The following is a 25944-nucleotide window of genomic DNA, read 5'->3' as shown; positions in this document are numbered from 1 at the left end:
TTACTGGACAGGAAAGTGCACCATTATGAAAACTTTTAAGGGTTTATTCACATTAATCAACAAGCATGATGGGGATTACCTGTGAGGGCGGTCCTGGAGTCTCTGGTGACGACAGGCTGGCCTGGCTATTTACACTCATCTCCAAAGTATCCACCTTTTCATAGGTTCTTTTTTGCCTCCCTGGTATTTCCAAAGGGGTTAGGGCAGGGTTACTATAGTCACCCAAACTCTTCAGTGACCGAGCAGCCCCATTGACATCCTCTCGTGACAGACACCTGCTTGCTGATCCCCCTCCTCCTCCATACCACCTGAGAGAGTCTGCAGGGGAGCGTGTCCTAGGTACCACAATCCTCTCCCCCATTTCTGGGTCCAGTCCTGCCCTAACCTCCCTCATGGTGTTGGAGCGACTCACTACCTCCCTCATTTCAGCCATAAGTCTCTCATTGAGGGCGCATAGCTCACCGCTGCTGCCTACTGACCCCGGTCTGCCTCCTGCACCTCCACCGGCTACCACCCTTCTCCTGCTCTTCCGTCTCAAACTTGGAGATGGGCCAGTGGAGTAACCAGAGTCCTGATAGTTGGCTGCCGCTTGCGGAGTTGAGGAGGGGAAGTCTTGCGAGGCCTGGCTGCTCTGCCTGCTGTGTCGTGCCTCCATGGCACGCTGCACAGTGGCCTCCAGGATTTTCCAGTTTTGCTTTTTGTCCAGTGAACTTGGGCCTGTGGTTCCTGGCTCCCTTTCCCTAACCTGGTTTCGAGAGTGTTGTAAAAAGTGGCCTTGGGGTTGAGGATGTGCTTGTAATTGGGTCAAGACTGGGTCCTGCCTGGAGGTAGGGGAAGGGGCTCGTGTGGACACAGGAGAGTTAGAGGGGTGACCCTGTTTAGGGTCCACATTGACCATGTGTTTGATGCACTCCAGACCAGCTGGGCTGTAGTCCGATGAAGGATTCCTCCTGTGTCTGGAATGAAATGAACCAGGATGCTGAAGAAGTTTAGGCTTTTGGAGACTTTGAGTGGGTGTCAAGCGAGACAGAGGTTGTCCATTGTGCAGATGTGCCCCCTCTATCTCCATGTCGGTGGGGGGTTCATCATATATGGGAGAGTCTGAAACTGGCTCATCATAGATTGGGGCAGTGCGACCGTACAGAGGAGAGACGGGTCGCGGAGTGCAGGTGTGCGACCTGTGGAGGAGTGGACTGGGGTGGCTTCCATTCGACGATACCAGACAAAAGCTGCCATTGCTGGCTTTTCGTACATGACGTGGGTCAGCAGCTATATTACCAGAAGGGGCTGTTTTGTATCCCTGACTGGAGCTCATGTGTCCGCCTTGGGTCTTGTCACAGGAGTTGTGCAGAATAAAAGCACTGGCTTTGCTGTGTGCACTCTGCTGGAGTTGCTGCTGCAATGCTGGACTGTGCTGGCTACGGCTCATGCTGTTCACCTTCACCAACATGGCTGCTTTAGAGCCAGGTACGGGCTGCCATCCTTGAGAAGCATCCCTGGAAAAAAAAAATTAAATACGACTTCAGTTAAAGCAATAAAGTTTCTCAAATCTAAATAAATACCCAAACGTCAACAAACAGTACCATAAAAGCACCATCATTATATATGATTATTGCAAGCATAACAGGGCTGGGAAACACTCCAGCAATCCATAAATTCTTTTACAAACATTTCACCAACTTCTAAAGCTTCGACTCCATTTTTAGTCTGGCAGTCAAAACAGCCCCGTCAAAGCCACAAGACAATAATTCCTATGTGTATGTTGTACAAATCAAATCCTAAAAATACCAAGTAACTGCACATAACATCTATCCACAGTTCTTCCAAGCAGGTGTGACTCATATGTCTGGTGAATATATTGGGTTTGTTCATCAAAAAATCTAGTAATTGTACAAAAGTGATTCAACATCTGCTCATCAAATCACTGCAGAAAAAGCAAGCCGGCAGACCACAACGATCTGAGTGAAATTCAGAGTTGCACTGTGTTGCAGATGAGGCTTTCACTTAGGTCGAAAGAGTTATTCTTTCTCCAAGTTGAGCAACAAGGCAAACATCAAAGCCAAGAGCTCGCTGCTAATCCCAACAACGAAAAACAATCTGCCATCAATCTGGTCACGCTGCTCTGGTCTGGTGCCCTGAACTCTGCTGCTGCCTTATAATCTTCTGCAATCCAATTCCTCAACTGATCAAAAACATGCCCTCTGAGGCCAACTTCTGCGCCTCAAGCCGGAGTTACGACGCACACGGAAACACGTGAAACAAATCTGAATTTACGAGATCAACTTGTTAATTTAAAAAGGTCAGAAAGGCAAATGACTTTAAAGTAAGGCCAAGCGGACTTACCCCAATTGACCCGTAACTTAGCATGCAGCACAGTAGGTAGCTCTATTAGAACTAGTGATCTTAGCAAATCTAAACTAATAGAATGCAGCGACGAAAAATTCTGTTTAACAGCTTTCCTTTTCCATGAGCTCTATCTAGACTTTACAGTTGGGTTGTAACGACAGGAAGAAGACGGAGAGGGAGGAGAAAAGGAGGTGGAGTGACCCCCCTTCTCCCCCGTCTCTTTGGAACAATGCTGAAACAATTCCCCTGAGGTCCCTCACACCAACGGCTAACTTCCTCTAGTCCTCCATCTCCCTGTCTTTATCAGGATCCCCCTCCCGCAGCGTGAGTCACACCGCCTCAGCCGTTTGAACGTAAACACTCTCATCCTCATACAATCACCCAGATTCATCCATCCAGGCACGGCCCATTGACAGCTGGGTCCAAGCCACCTGGCACAGCACCCAACATGGTGCTTCAGCCTCTGATGTCACCACACAGCCCCTGCCTCACCAGAAGCAATCAAGACAGTTTACTGCCCATTTAACACATCCACAGGCCTGTGTAAAGACAAGCTCTGACAAACCAACACGGTTTGGTTGTTACAAGAGAGTGTGAGTGGGTATGGTTACATGGAGCTGCCGGTGGATAGACGACAGTTGTAAACATGTAAAACCTCTTTGAAGCAGTTTTCTCACTCGGGTTTTATCAAACAGGAAGAGGGGCCGCCTCAGCAGGTGATGCACAGCTGACTGTTTAGCACTGGTTTGCCAACTCAAGAACAGTTCAGACAGGAAACACAGACTGTTAACATAATTGGATTTCACACATAAAGACTTTCCACAAATTAAAACACACGTCTGAGGTTCATTAACCCCCTCTTTGAAAAAAAACATGCATTTTATTATTTTATATTCTTTGTGTTAGTGAAAAAGTTGATGGACAGAACTGACCCTGACCACTACTTCCTGTATGTACAGCCCTTCTGGAGGGTTGAAGAGAGGGCTTCCCCATATTAATTCTAAACAGGAAATGCTGAATGCAATGTTCACACGCTGCATTCGGGCTTCAACAGAGCTCAAACAGGGCTTTATAAAGGGTTTGACCTCACCCATAAAAATATAATATACTCTGTTTTAAGCATATCTTTGGATCCTTTATCTGTATGTTTAAAACTATGACGGTGTAAAAAATATTTCCTGTTTTTGCCTCTCCGAGCAAACATTAAATTCAGCCACAGAATTCATGGTAACATCTGAGGACTGGAAATCAACACTCAATCAGCATTAGAGCATAATTCAGTTCAGCTTACAGCGCTACAAAGGGGGGGATTTTGTAAAGCCTTGTCTATATTGTTCACCTTCTATGGTTGCATTCAAGCTCTGCAAGGATCTGACATGATCAGCCTTTAAAGCAACAATCTCCATGTTGGCACAGGTTTTAAAATGATTATTCCTGATTATAAATTAACTCCATTAAATTAGCACAGTGTCTTCAATCTCTACTCAAGCCTTGTAATTACAGTGACTCAACAAACATTAACAGTACAAGGGGTCAACACAAAGTGTGATTGCAAATTCTAAAATTAAGAGAAGCCACTGCAGTACAATGATGAGAAACTTCTTCAGCTACAACGCACAAGTAATTTGGAGCTCGTGGTTTCTAGTGTGGGGTGAGAAGGAGCAACAGAAATGAGAGAGGATGGTGTGTGTATGGGTGTATGTGAATGAGAGGGGTGGAGCTTAGTCGTGGGAGAGTGCAGCACGGGAATGAGCGGGAAGACAGGAATTCCTCAGGGCTCAAGCAGAGGCCTTTGTGTCAGTGGAGTCTCACACAATGCATGGTTGTGCCATCGTCGCGGAGACACCTTCATTGTCAGCAATGGAGAAAAAGGAAAGAGCAAAGAACCATCTTTGACCCCTCACTGATCAGGCAACGACCAGGTTACATAATGCCCGACAGGCCCGGGCGTCAAATCTAACCAACCACAAAGAAAGTTGTTTAAAAAAGGGTGTGTTGCATGCTAGCAGGTGTTAGCTGAATGTGGGCTGAAGACCCATTCAGTGGGATTATACACAACAATTTATCACAAAAGTTGGAAAATATAAGATCAACTAACTGAGTGTAACAAGTCCCACTGTTTGCAGATTTATGATTTTCATTTAACCCTTTCATCAGATGCACACACTGAAAATACAGGCATCATTTTTAGGTCTACTCACAACATGGATCTACAAACCCATTTATTCAGAGCATCAAAGTTCGTGCTCAATAATTCAAGTAATGAATCCGACAAAGTTAAGTCAGGTCCTCTGGACAGTTTCTTTGTGTTGAAACTTTGATGTTTTGAACCACTTTGGCCATGGCTGCCTAAGTGGAGTCGACGGGGGAGAGGGCAGACTCCAAAAACTATCTTTCCACCATCAGACTGGTTGGCCCACTATGCGAGTGTGCTATTTATGGGGCCGAGTTTGTCGTGGCTCCTCGGACTGATGAAGTCCTTTGGATGAAAGATGAAACATTACAAGAAAACCGTCCAGAAGAACTGACTTACTGTAACTTTGTTGCATTTATTCAGAGGTTAAAGGTAGCCTGAAAGATCTTTGAGAAGATAAAAAAAATTTGAGGACTGAAAAAAGTTTGAGGCCCTCGGGGAACAAACAAGGTAATCGAACTGGTTTCTGAAGCAACAAATCAACTTAAAGTTCAGCAGAACTCAATTAGCCATTGTGCTGCCTTGGACCCAAAACTGTCACTATTCTGAACATATGCAGGGGTCATTTTGTCTTAACAACACAGTAAATGCTACAACAAGCAGCCTATTTTCACTAGATGTCAACATTTTTAGTGCATAAAACAACACTTTTTATATTCCCACGAGCCAATTTAAAAAATAGAGATATGATTTTGGAAATTCCAAAATAAAATCCCTGTGAGTAGTGGAGTTAAAAAACAACTGGTTATTAATAACATTGGCTGAACAGAAAGAGGAAATGAGGTCATCCAGACCAGGCTACTGCTGCACTAACACCTCAGAGTACAGACAAACGAGAGCTGCAATCTGCGTAGAGGAAGGAAACTGAAGACACAGAGGAACCACTAAGGTTAATGATAAATCCACTCCAATGATTTTGTCTGTTGTTTTTGAAAAGATTCAATCTTATTTTGAAGCTTTTTTTTTTTAAGTTTGAGGTGAGACTGGTAGTGTTCCAGTTCCTGTAGGACACCTCCAGAGAGACAGCTGTCCCCAACAGCTGAATTGACACGCCTTCCTCCACGGAGTCAAGATGCCTAGCAGCTGTGTTGGTCTGTGGCTCCAGCAGCCTGTGAGGAGTGCCGGGCTGGGTCAAAGGACAGCCAGTAGGATTGCTTTCTCTGAAGGGAATGGGATAGAACCAAACCCAACTGGATTCCACAGCGACCCGTCTCTGGAGCCTAAAAGTTTATCTGGTGCTTTTTGCACGCCCAGTATGATACTGCTGAAACTGCAGACTGTCTCTGCTCTCATGAACAGGGTCACAAAAGCAAAAAGAACAGAAAAAGAGTAGCATTGTAGTATGCAAAAATACACCATGTCTGAGAGTGTAAGTCAGCTGAGGGAGTCAGACTGCGTGCCTCGGGCCGGTTCAAATCTGGTGCCACAGATGAACGAATTACTCTCGCACCACAGAAACAGACAGAGGCTAACTGTACAAGAGGGGTGGAAAAAAAAGCTGAAATAAAATAATTAAAGTTGTGGACACACTGCTTCAGTAAAACAGAAAGTCTGTAATAAAGTTCTCAAGGACTTCAAACTCTCCAATTATGTGAAACACAGAAAACAAAGAAAAAAACGACCAGGGGATAAATAAATAAAACACATGAACAATTTCATCCAGACTAAAGCAAAAAAGATCAGAAGCGCAACAAGAAGCTTTTTCTGTCAATGTGGAAAAAATAACGAAAATTTAAAACAGGTTCTATAAAGAGCTAATAAAATGAGCTTACCCCACCAGGAGCGTCAAGATAAAAGTCCTTCCAGCGCATGTGTAAAAATGTTGTGGCTATGTCCTCTGAGTGGTGGGAGATAAAAGGCACCAAAGACGTTCTCATGCAGTAAACACGAACTGAATGTGTGATTCATTAAAAACTTTTTCTGGCCTGTAAAACTCACCCATATTTCCTAAATAAACCTTACTACTGATTTCTCCCGTATGGCTCACAGCCCGTTAGTCACAAGCATGTTAGAGGAAGCTGGTCAGGTCTGTTTGTTTTCGCTTTTCATACTTTTGCTTTTGTGTGAAAAAAAATGCGGCAACAAACTTCCCTCAAACTGGAAATAGAAAGAGATAATGAAATAAAAAGTTTCCACTTGTGTTTTGTTTGTATCAATAGATTCAGGCTGCACAGAAGTCTGTTGAGAGTCAGCCTCCCCACCATCACAGACATTTACACCTCCAGATGCAGGAAGAGAGCCACCTGCATCACGAAGGACCCCACTCACCCAGCACACACACTTTTTGCCCCGCTCCCCTCAGGAAGGAGGTTGAGAAGCATTAAGTGTAGAACCACTAGACCAGGGGTGTCAAACCCACTTACAAAAACAGACCAAAATTAAAAACATATTTCAAACTAAGGGCCAGTTTCAGAATCTACATTAACTCAAGTTAGATACCAAACATCTTTTCTTGGTTGCAGGTTCCTCAAAAAGAGTTTGACTGGTCTCACTGGACATTCTCTGTTGTACTTTTGACATAATAATCAAAGATTACTGAAAAAAATAAAGTGATAAAGTATTTTACATTAAAAAGAACGTCTTGGGGGCCAGATGTCAACGAGGGCCATATTTGGCCCCCAGGCCTCGAGTTTGACACATATACACTAGACTGAGGAACAGCTTCTACCCTGAGGCTGTTAAGACTCACGAATCTCTAACCAGAATAATCACTGTGAAGAATCACATCATGCTGCTGCTGATCTGTTTCATGTTGCTGCTGAGCCGTTTCATGTTGCTGCTGAGCCGTTTCATGTTGCTGTGTTCATTTGTGCTCACCTTCTCACACAGACTCATGTTCGTGCTGCTGTTCGACTTATTGTGTTTAGTGTTTTTTATGCTCTTAGTGCTTAGTGTATATTTAGTTGATGTTTTTCTTAGTTCATAGTCTTAGTTCATAGATCATATTACTGTTTTTCTTTTACATTTTATTGCTGGATGTAACTGGGACCCTGTGTACATAATTTCGTTCCAAAGAATACCTGAAAATAAAGAATACCTGAACCTGAATTCTGACTAAAGATTTTCATGTCTGTTCTTAAGCTTCTGATACAAAAATTTTAACAAATTAAAATACCATTTTAACAATTTTTTATTTTTTTCCCCGGCTGCTCCTTTCTTCAGGGGTCGCCACAGCGAACTAAGTCACACAAAGACTTTGCAGTTATTTTTTAAGCCGGATGCCTTTCCTGATGCAACCACCGAGCTACCACAGCCCTTTGTGTGGAGCAAAGAGCTGGTATCTAGGGCGCCCAGGGAAGCAGATGATGGGGGTTAAGGGCTTTGCTCGAGGGCTCAGAGTGGGGCGGGTAGAGAGGCAGGTGTGGGTGCTTCACCTTTGCCTCCCACAATTTGATGTTGTCGGTACTGAGAGTTGAACCAGCAATCTTCCGATCACAGGCCCACCTTCTCTAACCTCTGCACCACCACTCCCCTCAAAACAAAAAACACCAAATCAAAACACAATTTTAATGAAACTTTATTAAACATTAAAATCAGTCAGTCTCCACTTTAGGGTTTAAGAATTTAAGAGCTGTTTTCACGGCTGATACTTTCATTGCGCCATGTAAAAAAAAAAGAAGTTTTTAGGGTAGTCCAAAGCCAATCAGGAAATAGGTTTTAGTTATCTAATACCAGCACGACTGTCTGTAATTGGTTGAGCACAGTTAATATTATGGAACTAAAGCAAAACCATTGAAAGTAGTTTTGTTGTTCCTCTCTGTTCGGCACACAAACATCCTGATAAAAGAATGCTTCAGTTAACCTTGGGACATTATTGGGTTTAAAATGTTTTCTTGGCCTATGATACACCTCAGGGCATTTTATAAGACAAAACAGAACTATGACCCAGATGCAAACTACCATGAGTCATTACTGGCTGGTCTGACAACCTTGCAGTCAAGTGTAAGCATACTTTATCATCTCCTGAGCTTCAGCTGGTGTAAAACTCAAAATACCAAAAGGAAGAAGCCCACACACAGCCAGGGTGTAAATTATTTACCTGCTCAATGACAAAGTGTGTAAAACTGAATGCAGATGTTATAAACTCATTGATTAGTAACACCTTTCAGTTTTGTATCATGGATAAAAAATATTTTTTCCTTTCCAAGCGGAGCTCTTGGTACTTCCCTGATTAACGGCACAGATTCAAAGTACCCAGAAATTCCCAGGACATGTGATAAGACTTGGCCAATGATTTACAGATGTGGCACTCAAGCAGACATACAAGCACACTCATGTAACTGCACTTGTGTGGACCAATTATATACAAGTAAAAAGGCTGTATGCTGTCATCATCGTATGTTCCAATACAATGAAGAACTTACCAGTAGTTCTCTGCATTTAACCCATCACACCTGGGATAAACCCAGGTGGAACAGTGGGCAGCTATGCAAGCTGCCTGGGGAGCAATTAAGGATTAGGTGTCTTGCTCAGAGACACCACGACATGTGGGAATGGCTGGGGATCAAACCTGGGACTTTCAGGTCCCAGGTCAGCTGCCCTGCTTCTACCACATCTCAGCCTAACTATGAACACAAAACACAGATATAAAGGAAGTGGCTGGTTTAGCTACATATAGCTCACACAAACAGTCTATTTAGAACAAATTAGTTTAAAACAAAAAGAAACAAATGATTTCTCCACTGAACAGTATTGTTCTTTATTGTCAGAAGTTAATAACATTATACTGAGGCTTTACTTGAAACACAAAAAAAGGAAGACTGAACAGACATGTCTGAAATAGACCAAATGTCCAAAAAAACACCAAGTAACTTAAGAAAAGGAAATTACCCATTTATGGAAGTGAAAAAGATTACCTGAAGTTAAATGTAAAACTAAAAATTAGATATCCTCAACACTCTTCTGGTCGGAAAAGAACAATTAATTCTTCTCAGATGACCCCTATAAAGGGCCCGGCTCAATCCGAAGCTGAACAGTCGGCGCACGGTCACGAGGTTGCAGGATGTTCGTTTTCGTACACAGCTTCCACAGTCCATGTGACACAGGCGCAGGGAAAACCCTCCCACTGCAATATACGTCGCCGCAGGGGATTCTTCACGCCAGAGTCTCCACTCTGTCCCTGCAGCCGCTGTTTGGCCACAAATCTATCATGAAGAGAGCACCACACTTTTCAGCCGACACTCCTCATACACAATGTCTGCACGATCTCCATCCAGGAGTTATTGGCCATTTGACTAATGTACCGTGTTTGAAAAGTCTTACAGCTGAAAGCCTGAGTGAATTCCACATTGACAAACGCATCACAAACTTTTGACCAATCACACAACACATGGCGTATACAGTTAAAAAGTTTGGCCTGAGCCTTGTGTCGAGAAGAGGCGGGCGAAGCCGCTCTGAAAACAAAATGATGTGATTTTCATCACACAGCTACGACAATAAGAGTCCATTTTGCCGTTTCAGATGGAGTATGCGGGTCCTTTAGTCTTCATTAAAACTTTCTTACTTGGTCTCACCTCTTTCTTCTAGTCATTTTCAACAAACTGGATCATTAAATTAAGTCTAAATTTATTTTACTTTGTTCTGATCAGACACATTCTAGCCTCTCTGCAGTTTGTGGTGGTTTCTAATTACCTCCTGAGATGCTGTGAGTGGTAAGAATGTGAAGGAACATATGGTTAAGTAGGGTATCAAGTCACAAACAGCTAAAGACGCCTCAGCTTTCTGCTGGAACACAGCTGGCCATTGTTTTGTGGGGGGGACAGAAAAGGTTCTGGGAAAGGTGGAGTCATTGGGGAAGTGTGGGACCCTTTGGAGAGCTCCCTCACATTCACCAGATACAACTCAGCAAGGTCTCCAGTTATCCTATCCAACAGCTACAGGTTATCTTTAGTTCCCGGTTCATCTTTATGCCACACTAAAGTGTCAGGTAAGACAAGAGACCCCATCAGAAGAAGAGTCAAATGGGTCTGGAGAACAAGCGCTGCAGCAGAAAAACAGCTGGGTCTGCCTTGCTCGTAAGCAGCAGGAATGTAGCGGTTCAGCTTGTTATTAACCACAAACAACACTCTCCCTCATGCCTCCCATGCAAGCACATTAAAGGGGTTACAGATTTCTATAGCCTGGGGCCTGGATTTGTTTTAGGAAAATGAAATGAGCACTGCTTCAGAGCAGAGAGTGAGGTGGCGGTCAGTACACAGAGGGACACTGAGATGGCCTTTGCGGCCGCACGCCAGGAGAAACAGAAGTGGCATGTCTGGTATTTGACTTGGAAGACGGAAAGGTGGTTTGGATGAGGCCACAACACCAAGCGCATGATGGGGTCTCTGAATGACTTACTGTTGGGGCTTGTTCTGCACCAGTAACCCAAGCGTGAGGAAAAATGTTGTGTTCTCTAACATAACTGACCATTTTCCTCCATTTGGTAGTGATTTGCTCAAATGGTTGAGCATGGTTCACAGGCAATCATATGGAAACGTGGAACATATGGAATGTTCAGATAAGTGAGAAAGAAAACAAAAAAAAAACAATTTGTGACTGGTCCAAATGGTCAAAGATCAACATGATCTGGCAAATTCTCAGAACTGAAACATTTTAAAGTCTTTAAAACTCACTATGGTACAAGTCATGATGAGTATCACATTTCCTCTCTGTTCTCTTGGTAATATGAACCTGGAACGATTAACCAAAAGCTTTGAATAGACTACTTTAAATATATTCAGTCTTACCTCTGCAGGTCTTTGCTGTCGTTTATGTCGTTTTCTGTGCTGCTTTCATCTCCCTTCGATCTGCTGTCCACTCCCGGATCCAAATCAGCATCAACAGTTTCACCCGTGGGCTCCAGGGCTCTGGGCAGCAGGTGGTCACTGTCTTGTTCTGGCAGAGGGGTGCAGTGCCCCTGACTCCCCATGCTGCTGATACTCCCTGTGGTCCCAGGATGGTACTTCTCTGCACCCCCTCCAGCCTGCCTGGCTTCACGGCACCGCTTCATGGCCTGGAGCTGGGAAAGGGGCACTATGTCGGCTCCCTGGGGTCGATGCCAGACTGTGCGACGCCCAGTTGAGTTGTAGTAGTAGAAGCGGCCGCTTTGGGGGTCAAACAGCTCCCACCACTGGTTGCCGTCTGCCTGGCGAACAGGAACACCCAGAGGAGGGTCCCAACCACATTCGCCTGTGGTTAAATTGACATACATGCGCTCACGGGAGCGTGGCTCCAGGATCTCCACCCAGTCAGAGCTGAGAAGAAACAGGGCACAGGATAAAAAAAAAATTACTTCCACCTGAAAATGGAAACAGATTCTTCACAGACAGGATACAACGCTCTGTTAGAGGTAACGGTCACGCCTGAGCACTCAGCTAGACAGGCGGTAAACAAGTCACACCGTTTGACAGACTGGGACCTGCAAAAATGCCCACTTGTCCATATGGAGAGAGTGTTAAAAATTGTGTTCCCTACATGCATCCATCTGTATGTGTGCACCAAGAATGATGTCATTTATAAGAAGGAGCTGCAGAAGTAACTGCGTTCCTGAATAAGACGACAGGTGGACACACTCGGTGCCAGGCTTGGAGTCAGAGGGGCCCAGAGGGAGCCGTGCACTCAGAGGGCTAAGCGCAAACCACAACTACAGTCAGAGGGCAACAACCGCCAGCTCAGCACAATGCAGAACAAAACAAAACAAAAAAAAACTAGAGGGTGGAGGAGCAAAAAAAGGGGTGATCTGGAGAGAGCAGAAGAATAAAACTCAATGCAGGAGGGCAAACAGGGAAAACAGTTAAATATAAGTGTGAAAACTGTTTTTAAAGTTATTTGCTAATGGTCTATGCCACTGACATGTTGATATATATATATATATATATATATATATATATATTTATATATATATATATATATATAAAACTGTAAAAATATTGAGATGTCAATTATCTTTTATGAGTGGTCTTGATGAATAGATCCAGACTTTTAAGTTCTTTCACAGTTTGTTTACGGCAAAATTTTCCTGAATCATTTTTAATTCTGTCCAGTTCTTGACTGTTTTGAAAGAAATGTTTTGGTTTGTTAGATCATTTAACTCTGACGAATCATTCAGGACTCCTAAACTCAAGATGAACCAGTGTTCAGGATATAAATTATTTTAAGGATTTATTTAAGATAAGATCAAATTCAAGTTAACAGGCATCAAAATACTTCATTTGCAACAAAAAGATTCCCAAAAAGTCATTAGCCATATACAAATCTTACAACAGATTAATCCATTCACCCAGTCACTTGCACGCACACAACATTTAGGTGAAGTTGAAACTTGTAATGCATATTGTTCAAAGGAGCCAGCTCCACTTCAACACAATGAGGACAACAGCTGTCTGTCCCCACCCTCACACATCCGGAGTCCATGACAGTGTTTTCTATCAGTTGAAGTACATTGTCTTAATATAGTAAATGCATGTGGAACCGTGCTGACGAAACATAGGTGACCTCATTAGACGGAAAACAATGTTAAATATCTGTGGTGAAAACTGAAGGAAAAAAGTGTTTTATGCATATTTATTTATTTTCTTCTTTCAGCTGCTCCCTTCTTCAGGGGTCACCACAGTGAACTAACTCGTATGAAGACTTGGCAATTGATTTTACGCCGGATGTCCTTCCTGACGCAACCACAGACCACCGAGCTACCACAGCCCATTGTGTGGAGCATGGAGCTGCTATCTAGGGCACCCAGGGGAGCAGATGGGGGGTTAAGGACCTTGCTCAAAGACCCAGAGTGGGGCAAATGACGGTGGAGGCAGGTGTGGATGCTTCACCCATCCCACAAACATTTTGATGTTGTCGGTACCGGGTGTTGAACCAGCGATCTTCCGATCACAGACCCACCTTCTCTAGCCTCTGCACCGCCACTCCTCTTACACACAACTCACATAAAGACTTCAAAGTATGTGCAGGTAAAAGTGTTGAGTGTTTTTTTTTTGCATTCTTGATTCGTAAACTAATGCTAGACACCCAAAATTCACAAGTGAAATACTGTATTCAATAATACGTACATTTTAAACATTAAAAGTATGCAGTTATATTTTTTCACATCTCTTTATATTTTTGCAGAAAATAGAAAAACACAAGTCGTTCAGTGTCAATTATAGTTAACAAAAAGAAATGATGTACGTCAAAATTAGAAACGGAATAAAATTTTTTAAAAAAATTGTGAAAAAAAGGCCTATAATTCAACATTAGTGCAACTTATTTTTTTCATCAAAGTTAAGTTAGGTCCTGTGGACGGTTTCTTTTTTTTTGTCGTTGAAACATTTAGTCCCTCAACAAAACATAAAAAAAAAAAAAAAAAAGATGACCTGACTTAAGTTCGTTGGATTTTTTACTTGGATTATCGATCATGAATTTTTAAACTTTATATTTTTTCCCCAAGTGTTTTTTTTCTTTACAATAAATCAATCAAATTATAAAGCTATTGGTGCTATATATCCAGGTCATGAAACTGTTTAGTGGGCTCAGCTTGTCTCGTTTGATTTAGTTCACCAGCAGAAGCTTTAAACATGTCAACAAATGCATGAGGGGAAAAGGCAAACAGCCAGGAGTCCTTTTGCTGATCATTTTCTTATTTTCTCACAGTTATCGCTTAAAGATCCTATTTTTTAGTATCCCACATCAGTCTATCACGTTATCTTTGACAGAAAGTGCCAGTGGGTAAGAAATGTCACAAGATCCTGTTTGAGCTTTGGATGTTTTCCCAACTTTCTCCTTGGAAGAGAAAAGCTTTTCTCCTCCCAGTCATGTTGTTTGTGGGATGATTCTAATGTCCAGGATACATAGGATGACCAGAAGGGGTAAGAAGCTTAGCATGGATAAGATACAATATCCACCAAATACACATATATGTTTCTTGTGTTCCTGCCAAGTCAACCCTGTGTGCGCCCCTGGCTCAGAAATAGATACGAGTGTGTGGTGCCAGTCAGCTCTGCCAGATTTACACTGTCATTCTATTGGCTGCAACTCACTGGGAACAGCTGCTCTCGGTTTTAACTGAAAAGGCTCAAGTAATATAACTGAACCTGTTAATCAAGTATCAAGCTCTTCCTGACTTATGTGGTGCCAGCAGCAGTCCCAGGCTCTCCACACCTCCATATAGCAGTCAGGTAAACATAGAGCACCAACAGAAGATATTATCCTTCCACATACCGCTTTCCCATTTGGACCCGTGCTCTCTGCTGAGAAGCCATCTGTTTTACTCTGTCACACCAGAAAAACAGCCCTAAACTCTTGGAGGGCTCAGCATGTTATGGCATTTATACGTTAAAAAGAGATGTATGTTTTGCTTCTCCCATTAAAAATCACAAGTGTATACGGTAAACAAGATGCTTTTGAAAGACTTACCGGTAAATATTCTGACATCTCACAAAAAATCAAGGTCCATTTATATCCATGTACTTACATGCGCACGCTGAGAAACTGAAATTCTTCATGCTGCATTTACTACTGCTGTGTTCACCACAACTCTCTAGAAGCAATGTTAAATCTGAACCCATGTCTCATTTTGATGAACAAGTAATAAATCAAGCGGCAGCTATGCGTTGCACCCTTTTTTCCTTTCTGCGTGTCACAAAAGTCAACAGGAGTGACACACGTCAACATGTCGGGCGGTGTCCTGATCCGCCTAACAGGAAACCAAGGGTTTGAAGGTCAGCTCGGGAGGCTGTCGCTGACGACCTGTGCAGCACAAGGAGCAGCAGTAGCAAAAGGACTGCTCCCTCTGGGTAAATAAACATGGGTAAGAGCTAAGAGCTGACCCGCTGGGCTCTGTTGACATGACCAGACACACATGGAAGACAGGCTGGCATTCAGGATCAAATCACCATTTGGAAAGACTCAACAAACTGATGTGATGATTGAATGAACTTGCCCTGTACAACAGTTCTTTTCTCTAAAACCAAGCTCATGATGTTCGAATATTTATACAATAATTTTAGTTTTCTACTCATGCCTATATTTACTAGACTGTAAGACTTTAAAGTAATTTAGATGACTGAAAAAAAGAACTAAACTCAAAAGTAGAGGACTGTTTTTGTCACAGTTTGTATTTTGTGAGTGATTCTGAACAGAAAACCACATAAATATAAACTCGAGTCTTTTTAGCTTATCTCATCCCTTGCGAGGCAGACACAAAGTATGGTCCTGAACCCCAAATGACTGCCTCACGCTGCAAATGTTCATAAATGGCCTGGAATGCAGTCTGCACCAACTCTGAGTTTTAACTTCACCAAAGATGTTTCAGATTCATTTGTAATGAACTCGTTACACATGTGGCCCTTTGACTGAAGCATGTAGCACCTCTGGGGAACTCGGTAAAATATACTTGTAGGTATGAGAACATAAGTTGCAGGTTCGTGTCATCTTAAGAAAGCAGCTGAGAATTGTACAGATTACGTAGGGGAAAAACTTCACGTATCTTTAAGTTCATAAAAATCATGAAAGCAAAGCTGTGTCCATTCGTGGTTTAATATTTGTCTGGTGACAGACAGTTCTGTGTCAGAAAACTGCCTTCAGGCCTCAAAGTCAGAGGAACTAAAGGGAGAAATCTCATGTCCCTTTTGTTCTTTTAGAGCGTGCTATAAAACACACTGATGGCACAGAGGGTCTCTGTCTCCCATTTGGGTCAAGGAGACGCTTGAACACTTATTTTTTGCTACAGCGGCTAAAAATAAAAACTGGTCAAATTGTAAAACCACAAAAGACACAGCTGGGCCCACGAGTCCAAAACTAAAAAAAAAAAAAAGCACACACCAGCACACAACACACCTTCCTAACCATCATCTTACAATCAAAATGCTCCAGATGCTTACTGAAAAATAAATTAATCTAACAAAATTTACAGTCAGCTCCAAAAATAACTGGCACTGAGTGCAGTTTCTCAGAGAGGGAAACAACAGAGCAAAGCTCATGGAATCTGCCCCATTGTTCGAAGCCAACGCCAAAGTGTAAATGGCACTTTTCCCAGTAGCAGTAAACATAGAAGAGTGGACAATGCGTTCCCTAGAAATGGGGCAACAAGCAGTCTTGTGTCATTGTCCAGATCTGGATTTCAAACAAACCCAAATGGCAATGTGGCCGTTTGATTTCAACAAAAAGATAAACTAAGTAGAGAAAGAGACAACTTTTCACTGGGAGAATAAAGTTCAGACTTAACCGAGGCACCAGCATTTAATCAGATGAACATGTAATGGCGGATTTCTAGCTTTATGCTTGAGCACCACTGTGGCATTTGTGATGAAGATACAACACCCCCAGAAATTGAGGCTGGTGGGAGTGTTACCAACCAAAATCTCCGTAAAAAAAAAAGTGAAATAATGGGCTAAACCAGTTAACCACTTACTTGTAAGGTAATCTAAAACTTTTTCCAACAACAGACAACTTTGAGTACCAGCTCCTGGCTGTCTCTGATGGAGCGAAGCAGGCGGAGATGTCACACAGGGCTCTTCATTCATCTGAGAAACTTAAGCACTCTGATCATACAGCACAGCAACAAGTGCAGAGATACTCCCTCACCACTGTATTTACAGAACTGCTATTTCCTATTTAGAGACAGAAAACATCCTTTGTGCTCAGATACTGCCTTAAAAATAATTTAGTGCTCAGAATAAAGGCAAGAATTTTGCCACAGATAAAAAACAATTCAAATGTTGCAATACTGCAACTGCTGGTTGTTTCCCCCCACAGAGCATGCAGAGGCCTGTATTTTAATGAAATACAAGTGATCTGCCAAAAAGAAGACTTCTATTTGGTTATGGATAAATCCAAAGTCTATTTAGCAAGGCTGCTAAGCAACATGCTTATCTAAATATTGTAAAACAAGAGCAGAGACATGGACTGACTACTGGGGGCGGGCAGTGGTTCCAGTAGCTGTGACTAACAAAAGTGTAACTGTAAACCCTGCATGCCGAGAGCTGGAGCAGCTCCAGAGAGTAAACTCATCCGCCGCACTGTAAAAAGAAAAAACTGCCTCGATCCAAAGAGGGGGCCACTTTTACTCTTGTCCTCCTTACAAACATAATTCAGTTTCTACAGAAGCAAAGCTAAAACGCAAGGGATGAGGGACATCTCTAACCACGAGTGTCCAGAACAAATGTGGTGAGGGGCAGAGTGCACATACTTCAGATGGTAGAAAAATGTCCTGCACCTGCCATTCATGCATTCTTTAGGCCTTTTGTTTAACACCTCCCCGCTTTATGTTAGAGGGAGTGGTGGTGGTGAGGTGTGGGAGGACAAAAACTAGTACATTTCATTCACCTATTTGTTCCTTTAGGAGCTGTGGGATCAGTGCTGCGGCCTTGTGATACTGAGGCTGCAGGTTCAAACCCAGGTTGCATCAGGATGGAGCAAAAAAAAAAGAAGAAGAGCAAAAGCAACAAATGTCAAAAGAAATGTTTTGGAAAATATTAGGAAAGCCTCGAGAACTACTTACAAATCAAAACACAAAAAGCCTCAAGTCAAAATATAAAGACGTGGGGGGTGATTTAGGTTTTTACTCTGTAACGTAGGATTTTTCACCAATCTAACACAATGACTGCGCTCTGTTAGGGTGTAATAAACCCCTCTCTAAGTGTTATTCACCCTCTCAGCAGCTTATAGGAAAGTTAATACCAGTCTTCAGAAGTTTTTTTTCTTTTAACTCGTCTAGTTCGGTCTTTAACAATGTGTGTTTTGTACAGCAAACTAACACTGCACACAGCCATCTTTTTTATACAGATGGAAACTATGCAAATTACATTAAAAAATCCATTCCCATCAGCTCTGTTAGAGGTCTTTGACTATTAGATTACTGCTACAACTGTTCAGATTAAAAATAAAAACAAAGAACTGACCAAAAAAAAAAAAAGCCACAAAGAGGCCCATACATTTTCTCATCCCCCTTCCGTTCAAAACCACCTCCTCTTTCCTCTTCCTCTCCTAAACTTCTGCAGTTGTTGATGTCCATTCCTTGCTTGTCACGTGAAAACAAGTTTGGGGTCGTCTTTCACGGTTGGACATGTGAGACATCCTAGAGCTGCTTATGCGAGAGGACCAAGGCATCATATTGGCACGTTACCAAGAAAGGAAAAAAAGACGATTTTATGATGCCTTAACTTTGAGAAGTCTGTCTTGGAGAAACAGGGCTAGTATGGAAAATGGACAAGATCCTGAGCTGCAACCACATTTATTATGAAAAGAAAAGGATGCTGACTGAACTGAAGCAGGTTAACTGTGGGGTTCTCTAAAACAAGATTGTGTTAAAACACACAGGGAAAGTGTTGCACTTCTGATAAGTTACAGTTTGTTCCCTGATAAATCTGTAAAAGCAGGAAAGTACAAAACAAAACACCAGCACCAATCTGTGAACTCAAGCAAACCTTGCAGTAACCTCTTATCAGGAAAATGTCATCACTCGGTGGAGATGAGTAAACATGGCTCCAGTGAAGCTTCTATAATTGTCTGGTTTCACCTGAGATAGATTGACATATATGAGTCACCACAACGACGCACCCAAAACTGCAAGAACTGGATGGACCACTTCGCACTGCGTTTCACATAACGCTCTATATAAACTTCACTGAACACAAAGTATAAATAAATGCAAAAAAAAAAACTAAATGTGCACTGGAAAATTCATCTGAAATGTTTTGCATAATGAAACTAAATAGAACAAACATTTTATTGCATGAGAAACTTCCATAAACACATGTTTATTAAAACAGCAGTGATAAGAAAATTGAAACATTGATTCCTGATTGATTCCTGATTGAAAGGGATTACTGATTCCTTATTTTAAATTACAGGTAAAAGCCTTGACTTCCTTGATAAAAATAAAGCACATTGTCTGCTGCCTTGGATCACTTTTTCTGACACAGGAGGCATTTTTACAAAACACCTCCAGCCAGGACTTGGATGCCTTGAACTGAGGTGGTGAGGTGGGGTTCCATCCACCCGACGCTCCTTTGTACCACCAAGTGAGATACAGAGTCAAAAGGGTCAACATGAGAAAAGGACACGCAGTGGTTAATATGACGACATATGGTCTGTGCAACAACCAGGTTGCGGAACTAAACTACAATAAAACAGATTTATTACAGAGCGAAGATCGACAATAAAGCACTGCAAATTTGCATTTAGTTTAAATATTAGTCAGCCACAATCAGAACTGCTAAACGTAGTTAAATTGTAATATTTGACACTCCATGTCAAGAGTTCTGCTCCATGCCTCTTTTGATTTTCAATTTCTGAAAGCTCACGTCTGTGCAGAACGTGGCCGGCTTCAGCTTTGCTTTATGAACAGTCTGAAGCAGCATAAAGCCAAACTGATCTTTGCAGCCATTTTGCAGAAACATTCTGTGGAAAAAATGGGTACCTAGGTGACGAAGAATGTCCCTTTAAGGACTCATGACCATATGCATTACAAAGCCTGTGAGATGGACTGTGATAGCACAGAACAATGCAGACTATTGTCAGATCAACAGGCAGACCCCATTCAAGGAGACCTTTCTGTGTTGCCATCACAGAGGGGAGTCCAGCCAATCGGCTCTGCATTGAGGGGGAGGACCCTGGAACATGTAAAAAAGGTCCAGATGACCTCCTTCAACAGCTGCCCAAATCCAGAACTAGAAACTGTTTCCCCTCCCTCTATTGGCAATGAATTAGGCCAGATCCCACAGGAACAGTGGGCCACCTTCAGCAAGGCCAGCGCTTCCCATGATGCTGTCCAACAAGCAATTTTACATGGTTTAAGTGAATTCATCTTCACAAGTTGCCAAAATGTTCAGCCTTCTTTCTAACAAAGTGATTCTCCATAAGATGTGAAGTAAAACTTACCTACCTCTACCTCTTCACTGGGTCCTGGACAAGATTTGTGTGTTGATGATTGAATAAAACAATTTAGTTACCTTAAAAACTAAAATACAGAGAATCAACACTCTGAATTCTGGACAAAGGAAGCCAAAGTCTTGTCTCGCCACCATACCCTCTCCTACTACAGCTTCAGAAACCTCCAAGCTGCTTGCTGCTCTGCTAACACCATCACTAGATCCCCTCCTACAACGACGGACCCAACAGAAGTTCCTGTCTATCACCAAATCAACCCCGTTCCTGGGCTAAAAGAAGAAGTCTTTTGGGGTCAGGGAAGACTCAGGACAAGAATGAACATGTGAAGGCAAGGCTGAGGAATGGATCAGAGCGTTCACTACATACAGAGCGGTCTTTCTGTCCAGTACACCAGCTGTCAGGAATCAAACAATGAGTCGCTTGTCCAAGTAAAAATTAAAAGACATAAATATGCATAATACATACCTGCAAACTCAGAAGGGATAAAAAAGGTGACAAACCTAGCCTTGCATTCTGATGTATTTTAACAGGCTGTTGAACATCTACGTTTACCTACATATGTAAACACTTCATTCAATAACTATTTTAGAGACATCAATAAAATTAAGTCAGGTCCTCTGGACAGATAAAATAATTTTAAAAAGTTGAAATTATTGAGCATGAATCAGGATATTTTAGAGACACTTCATTCAACTAGTCCATGGTTGAATGAAGTGTCTCATTGTCTTAAGGCTAAATAATTGAAACATCATCCTGTTTTGAAACTCACTCCTCTGGCTAAAATAATGAAATTATTGTGACATGATTTATCACAAACCAATGACTTTAGGGGAGCACTTGACTTTTATTTTGTTAATTTTTTATTTAGTTTTATTAACACAACATGCCATGGTGACATAAGCAATGGTGACACTGAACTGCATGTTTAAAAAATAAGAATATTAACTTTATCCAATGAACAAGCAACATTTTAATAACAACCAGCAGTGAATTTGTGGGGGGTGGTCATTTTACTGTTTTCTGATGATAGACTCATAACAGAAAATGACCTGCATCATGCAGCCTTCACAACAAATTACACTGTGCCAAGCAAGTGACAAAAAACTAATTAAATCATTTTAGTCAGTTTTGTCAACCTGCATGTAATTATTAAAATTAAAATAATTTACAGGTTCCTTCGAACCTTGGTGCCACCACAATTTCTGCACTTAACTTTTATTCCCCTTTTCGTCACAATCCACTTGGAATAACGTCCATCTCTCTTCTTCTGTTATTTTCCTCTCCACTCTTCCTTCCCCATCACAGATTTTAACTATTTTACTTTCCAGAAAACTTGTGTTCTTTCACCCAAACACCATCTTTGACTCAAGGTGTTCTCTAGAACACCATCAGGTGGACTTTTCAAATCTTACGGCAAAATCTCGACAGACGCGTTAGCCAAGATGCTACACGCTCCGTTTCACACATCCTAACTCCATCTCGCCGGTCAACAACTGACATCATTAACGTAGCGGTAAGCTAGCGTGCAAGACGGTGGTGTCTCCCCCTCCTCCCCGTCAACAAAACCCCTAAGAGATGAGCACCTCCTAAGCTAAGTAACCGAGGAGGAACACTGTTTCTTAAAGAGAAATGATGCCATCCGCTGCGCCTGACACGCCTCCAACCCCCCAACAAAACTCTTCAGATCTACACGATTCACATAAATGACATACTTTAGTTTGAAATTGGCCAATTTTCCAGAAAAGCGACTAGTTTGCAGGTATGCTAATAATCCAACAGTTTAACTGCAAACATTTTTTTTACTTAATTTTTCAGAGGCTAAAACGGAAGTGCACACGTTCAGCAACTTTTATGAATCAACATCAAACAATCATCTTCTGCTTTCTGAGTGCAGGCGTTAGTCTGACCTGCTTAATTTCGACAGCAGCAGTTTGTAAGATAATTTAAAGAGAGGGACATCGCCATCCCCCGATTGATGCCCCCCACTGACATGACAAACGAGGCCAGAGTCTAATCCCAGGGTTAGTTTGGGGGTCAGTGGGCGGACAAGGAGCCACACAGGAAAGGAACATCCGGACTGTCTTCTAGAGGAAGTAAGGATGCAAACCTGCCAGGATTAGAAATGCAGAACCGTCTGGTGAAGATGTTAACGCTCGGCCTGCGTGTGACTGAGGGGAGGATTTAAGAGGCCATCGCAGGGGATCAACGTGAAGGGAGAGATTAATATTTTCCGAATAACAACAGACTTAGGTTGCGATAGGTTTGGACCCCCTCCACACGCATGTGACTGGGCTTTTAGTTAAATTCACATTTTGACAGCTACCCACTATTACGTAAAAGTTGTTTGGCTCTTTTAAACCAGATGATTCATATATTTACACGACTTACGTGAACGTACAAGTTATTATCCCTTTTAATGCTACTGAGTGATGACCAGCATGTGCAGCATTAGGTTCAATCCACTGCGCTCGTGAGGACGAAGGTGAGACACGTCAACTGGCTACGGTTGCGGATAAATGTGTTTGACCAAATCACCTTAGCCTCATTATCGAGTCATGGCGGTGGGCCACAGAAGGCCTGAGTCAAAAGACAGAGGTGTGTTGAGTTCAGGAGCGTTGATCCCTAAGGATGTGAGCAGGATTACAGGACAAGAGAGATGGACATGACTGCTGAATCATTTGGAAAACATAAGGATATTTAGACATATGTTAAAACCATTTACAAGCTTATTTTACAACTTTTCTGTAGGAGTGAAATCTCTCAGAGTTGTCTAAAACCTTAACAGGACACACATCTGGTTTAGTCCTTGTAAAAACATCCAGTTTGATGTCATTTTGTTCAGTGCACAGCGTGAGATGTTCTCTTCCTATGTCTGACAACTGCTGCGAGGGATTAGTGTAAACACTGAGACAACATCCTATTGTGACCCCAACTATTCATATTAACAAGAGATGTTTGGTGAGGCGGTACCGCCAAATGGATCACTGTTTGATGCATCCTGCATTCCTCGTTTGTGACGTAGAGTTGGACACATAAAGGCAGACGGGTAGAAATGGACAGAAGAGAAACTCACTGCTCTCAGATACAGAGCAGGGACAGGATGATCGAGCAAAACTAATACACCCAGAAAGTTAGGTTGGCGTGCCATGCTGGACTAACAACTTTAGGCTATGTATACAACACCTAACACAAGGGGAGGTTTGTCAGATTATGTAAAATGGAGCAACCGTGACATGAGTTGCTGCGGTCAGCTGGTATGGATACTCACCACAAGCTATACATGTAAGATGAGCTCAGAGAGCTGCAGAACTTCAGCTCTCGGCCCCGAGCTGTGGGGTTCAACTACACTAACAAGAGAAACAGGTCCCACTCCAGCTCTTTATAAATATTATCGCCCACCACCAAAAGGCGAAGGCAGACAATGATGTTATCGTTTTGGTTTTTATTTTACGAACAGAAAATGTTTTTCCATGTCTTTGTGTCTGCCTATTAGCAAAAAAAAAATCTCACAAACTACTGAACAGGAAATTATTATTCAATGTACACTACAACCAGTTACCTTTTGGAGTAGGCCTGTCACGATAACAAATTTTGCTGGGCGATTAATTGTCTCAGAAATTATTGCAATAAACGATAATATTGTTTGAAATTTGACAATAATTAGTAATTATTGTAAAATTTAAGAAGAAATGTTTTTGTATCTTATTTTGTTTTGCATGTAGTACCTTTTCTCGACCACCAGATGGCAGTATAAGACTGTTTAAACTGAAGGATGGATAGTGAGGGAGCCAGCAGCGTCTCTTTACGAAAAATGGGAGGGAGACGCTTTGAAGAAACGGCGATCCCCCCCCCCCCCCCCAGGTTGGCCCGTTAGCTTAGCTGGTAGCTTAGCTTCTCAGCTTAACCGCTTTTAACGATCCAAAAACGCAATTGTGGACGGTTAAAACAGATTTTAAAGAGAAAAGAGAAAGGGAGGGGTCAGTAGAAAGAGAGACACGAAAAAACAAAGCCGATAAATGAAGATGAGGTCGATAATTTTCATTCATCATGCAATTAATTAATTAATTGACTTATTGTTTATTGCAACAGGTTTATTTTGGAGTCAATTGAAATCAAGATGGCTGCCACAGCTAATCGACATTAGCTGACAATAAAATGAAATAACTCACTAACTACAGTTATTTAAAATCTAATTTGATGTGGTAGTAGCAGAGAGTTATTTAAAACACATTTCAGATGTGACATTTCACAACATCACAAAACCTAACTTGTTATAACTTTATCATTGTTAAATTAAATTGTACAATTTATAAAATAAATCCCAATACTGACTTTCATGCAAAAAAAAAAAGTGTTTTAAGTGAACAAATAAACTTAAAAGCGTCACAATGTGAAATTCTATCTCTGTCTTGTCAAAACAGGAGGCATGTGAGCAGTTTTTAATAGTTTATAGGGGCAGAAACAGCAGAAGAAAGATTTTAAAGCCCATCTGTCTGAAGGCAGATCAAACCAGTGGTTGAGACAAAATAAAAACGTTTGCCTTTGGTTACTGGCCTCTTAAACCACAGCAAAGAGGAAAAGTTAGTCCAACAAATTACTGTACATCAAAGTTAAACATTAACTGTGGACCTGCTGGTGTCCTACGGAACAAAAAAAAAGATTTATGTCCAGCCGAGCTGCAGCTGCGGGTGTCGAGGCTAAACTTGTGCTATTTAAAAGTTAGCCTATTTATTCTGTTGCTAAGCTACGAGCTAGCGCCGTTTATCTGCTACATGCCGTAAATATCAACCAGTGACTTTATCACAGCTTTCAACTCTTTCACTTTAATAAACATCAAGTTGTTGTTGCTTTTACAACTTTTTAAGCGTTAATAAGAGCCCTACAAACACAAATAGTAATTTAAGTTTTCGGTGAATGGCGCGGTTCAGCTCGGCAGCGGTCTGGATGTAACCGAGCTGAACTTGTAACGTGTGGCTCCTGGATGAAGTCAGAGCTTACCTTGAGCCGACCATCTTCTTCACATCGTAAATGACACGTAGAAGAAGATGAAGCTGTGCTCCAAGCTGCGGCCGTGAGAGTTTCTGACAGAGCCGCGGCGGCTCCGGGGCGGGTGAGTCCCGCACCGAGTCCCCGCCTCTCCACGTGAGTCAAGGGTCGGGATGGGGGTCACCCGGTCTGCAGCCGACCCCCCTCCAACTCTCCATCCAGCTCCTCCCCGCTCTTCATGCCATACCTCCAGAACAAAAGGAGGTAGTTGAGGTATGGAAGCCCGTTACAACCACAAAAAAAAAAAAAAAAAGATCCTCAGAGTAAAAATGTTGAAGCCACAATAGCTGTTTTAAAAAAAAGAAGCGGTTTTTAACAAGTTTTTTGTTTGTTTAATTTTTTGTTCATTTGTTTTTGTTTAATCATTGTTTATGTCTATCATCAATGTAAAAAAGCACTTTCACTACCAAAAATGTTGTTCTAGAATTGCGCCGCTCAAGGTGGCTGCATGTTGGAGTAAATAAATAACTAGAAAGTTCCTGGAGAAACTTTGACGGGACTGCTTA

At 42.1% G+C, this 25944-nt stretch overlaps 1 protein-coding gene across 3 annotated transcripts in view; it reads right to left on the bottom strand.

The window, feature by feature from the left end:
* Positions 1 to 25505, bottom strand: part of arhgap46a (Rho GTPase activating protein 46a) — a 35078-nt gene extending 9573 nt beyond the window's left edge. For 2 of the 3 annotated variants that reach the window (XM_037678645.1, XM_037678647.1), the window contains exons 1-3: positions 25391 to 25505; positions 11266 to 11772; positions 80 to 1496 (exon numbers count right to left, since the gene is read on the bottom strand). In XM_037678645.1, coding sequence (XP_037534573.1) covers positions 80 to 1496; positions 11266 to 11772; positions 25391 to 25404 — 1938 coding nt within the window. In that variant the 5' untranslated portion in view covers positions 25405 to 25505. The remainder of the gene's footprint in view (positions 1 to 79; positions 1497 to 11265; positions 11773 to 25390) is intronic. The other variant, XM_037678648.1, reaches the window with a different exon arrangement.
* Between the last annotated feature and the right edge of the window lie 439 nt (positions 25506 to 25944).

Source organism: Nematolebias whitei, chromosome 7 (genome assembly GCF_014905685.2).
Source record: "Nematolebias whitei isolate Nwh7 chromosome 7, NemWhi1, whole genome shotgun sequence".
Lineage (NCBI taxonomy): Eukaryota > Metazoa > Chordata > Actinopteri > Cyprinodontiformes > Rivulidae > Nematolebias > Nematolebias whitei.
This window is presented reverse-complemented; position numbering and strand designations above follow the sequence as displayed.